At 41.0% G+C, this 2,153-nt stretch overlaps 1 protein-coding gene across 1 annotated transcript in view; it reads left to right on the forward strand.

Annotated features, from left to right (window-relative positions):
- Window positions 1-1,239: 1,239 nt before the first annotated feature.
- LOC101845754 (E3 ubiquitin-protein ligase RNF170) overlaps window positions 1,240-2,153 on the forward strand; it is a 20,026-nt gene continuing 19,112 nt past the window's right edge. Inside the window, exon 1 of the mRNA XM_005091820.3 lies at window positions 1,240-1,455. Coding sequence (XP_005091877.1) covers window positions 1,337-1,455 — 119 coding nt within the window. The 5' untranslated portion in view covers window positions 1,240-1,336. The remainder of the gene's footprint in view (window positions 1,456-2,153) is intronic.

Consider the following 2,153-nt stretch of genomic DNA (forward strand, 5'->3'; position numbering starts at 1 on the left):
TAGGTCTCCCTCACTTATCCCCCCCCCCCTCCATAAACCCGACCCTCCCGCCACTCTCTCTCTCTCTCTCTCTCTCTCCCCCCCCCCTCTCTCTCTCTCACACACACACACACACACACACACACACACACACACACACACACACACACACACACACACACACACACACACACACACACACACCCTTCTTCTGTCTCCTCCTTTTGCCTCCAACTGGGATGCCTCTATACATTTCCTCTTTCATCACACGTTCACACAATTAACTTCCTGTCAGCCTCTCGTAGAGATACAATTGATATCCTTGATGACTAGCATCAATTTCTTTACAATTAGCCCCTTGGCCTTTCACCCACTTAGTCACTTCCGTCTAGCCTGTAACCACACGTAACCCTAAGACTCCCTTTGTTAGGCCCATTTCACTGCTAATATACAGCGCTCGTTTAGTTTTTTTCTCAGTTGCTCCTGAGGAAGCCCACAGGGCGAAACGTTGAGCTATTAAACAAATTTAAACATTTTATATTGTTTTTTTATTTTTGTCTAAAATTAAAACAAGACTCTCCCTCCTACCCTGCTTACCAAAAAATGATGATGATGATGATGATGATGATGATGATGATGATGATGATGATGATGATGATGATGATGATGATTTGCTTTGATTACTTATTGATATGATCATTATATTATAATCAGCATCATTTTCATATTGTCATATTGTATATTAGCATAATTGTTTTTTTTCTTTTTTAAAAATATATTGGACAGAGATGGTAAATTAGTGTTTTGTTTAACTGAGGTTTCAGTACATTTGCAACCTAGATTAGACAAGAATGGTTTAATATGCTAGCTATCTTATGACCATTAGGTCTACCAAAGAAGTATGAATCATCAGATTACATAATAAGTAAGTACATGTATATAACCTTTACAATTACAAACTGGTTTATCTGTACTGGGTTTTATTATTCGCTTGTTTGGCTTTATTTACTTTAAAAACAATTTTTGCCTTCATCCCTTCCTGGCTATCTCTGCTTCCCCCCCCCCTTTCCCCCCTTTCTCCTCCCTTCTCTCGTGTCTACCCCTCTTGTTTCTTTCTTCTCTGGCCAGTGGCCACACCCTCATTATGTTCGTTTCGTTTAAAAATAAAACAACAGAATGGAAAAAAAGTTATGCTTTTGTAAATATCCTTCAAAAGAATGGTTCACTAAAAACTTATTTGGGAACTTTCCCGGAAAAGGTGAAAAGGAAGTGAAGTTAGGATAGATTGTAAACATTTTTAACAATAGCAGCAGCCTCTGCCTTATAACGTTTGCCTGTGACGTGTGTTTCAAACAAAATGACAGATCGACATCGCCAGTCGGGGAATTTGATTGAAGGCATTGGAAATGACGTTCTTTTGGGAGTTGGTGCTTTGTTTGGTGCACTAATCCCAATGTTTATCTTTGTTACCAGAAGGTGAAAGTGAAAAAAACTGTCTGTAGACTGTCACTGTGTAGGAGTGTAGGGTGATCTTGTAGTTACCGCTCGTTAAAGTCCACGATCCATTTGTTTACATCCAGAGAAGAAATCCAGAAGTCTTGATGACCAAATACTATTTGAAATACGCTACACACAAAGAGCAGGGATGCTACCTAACTGCAAAACATCAAATTAGGATAACATTCAGGGAGGCATGCCCGCCTGAACTGAACCCCCCACATCCATATTTTTATTAGGTCAGGGGGGCGCCCCCTTGAAACCCCCCTACTTGACTTTAACGAACGAAACTATAAAATCGCCTAAAGTAGGAGTAGGCCTAGAGATCTAGATTCTAGATCTAGATTCTAGTCTAGGACTAGATCTAGATCTAGAATGTAGATACAACAAGCGGATAGCTAGAGAACGACAACTAATCTAGATCTAGATCTAGATCTAAATGCCATTGATTGGCCGATATTTATAATAACTGCCATCTTGTTTGACCTAAGATTCTCCACTACCAAGAAGTTTCAATTGCCCTATCCGCCCGAGACTTGGACGCTACCTTGAGCTAGTGCGTGTTGGCCCGTGGTATGAGTGTAAACAAACGTTCCAGCGCTCTTGATTGAAAGCGTGCAATTCAGAAATTCTGCCTGCGGGCAGTGAGAGAGGGAGGGGGGGGGGGGGGGTGGAGG

This window comes from Aplysia californica, unplaced genomic scaffold (assembly GCF_000002075.1).
Source record: "Aplysia californica isolate F4 #8 unplaced genomic scaffold, AplCal3.0 scaffold00036, whole genome shotgun sequence".
NCBI lineage: Eukaryota > Metazoa > Mollusca > Gastropoda > Aplysiida > Aplysiidae > Aplysia > Aplysia californica.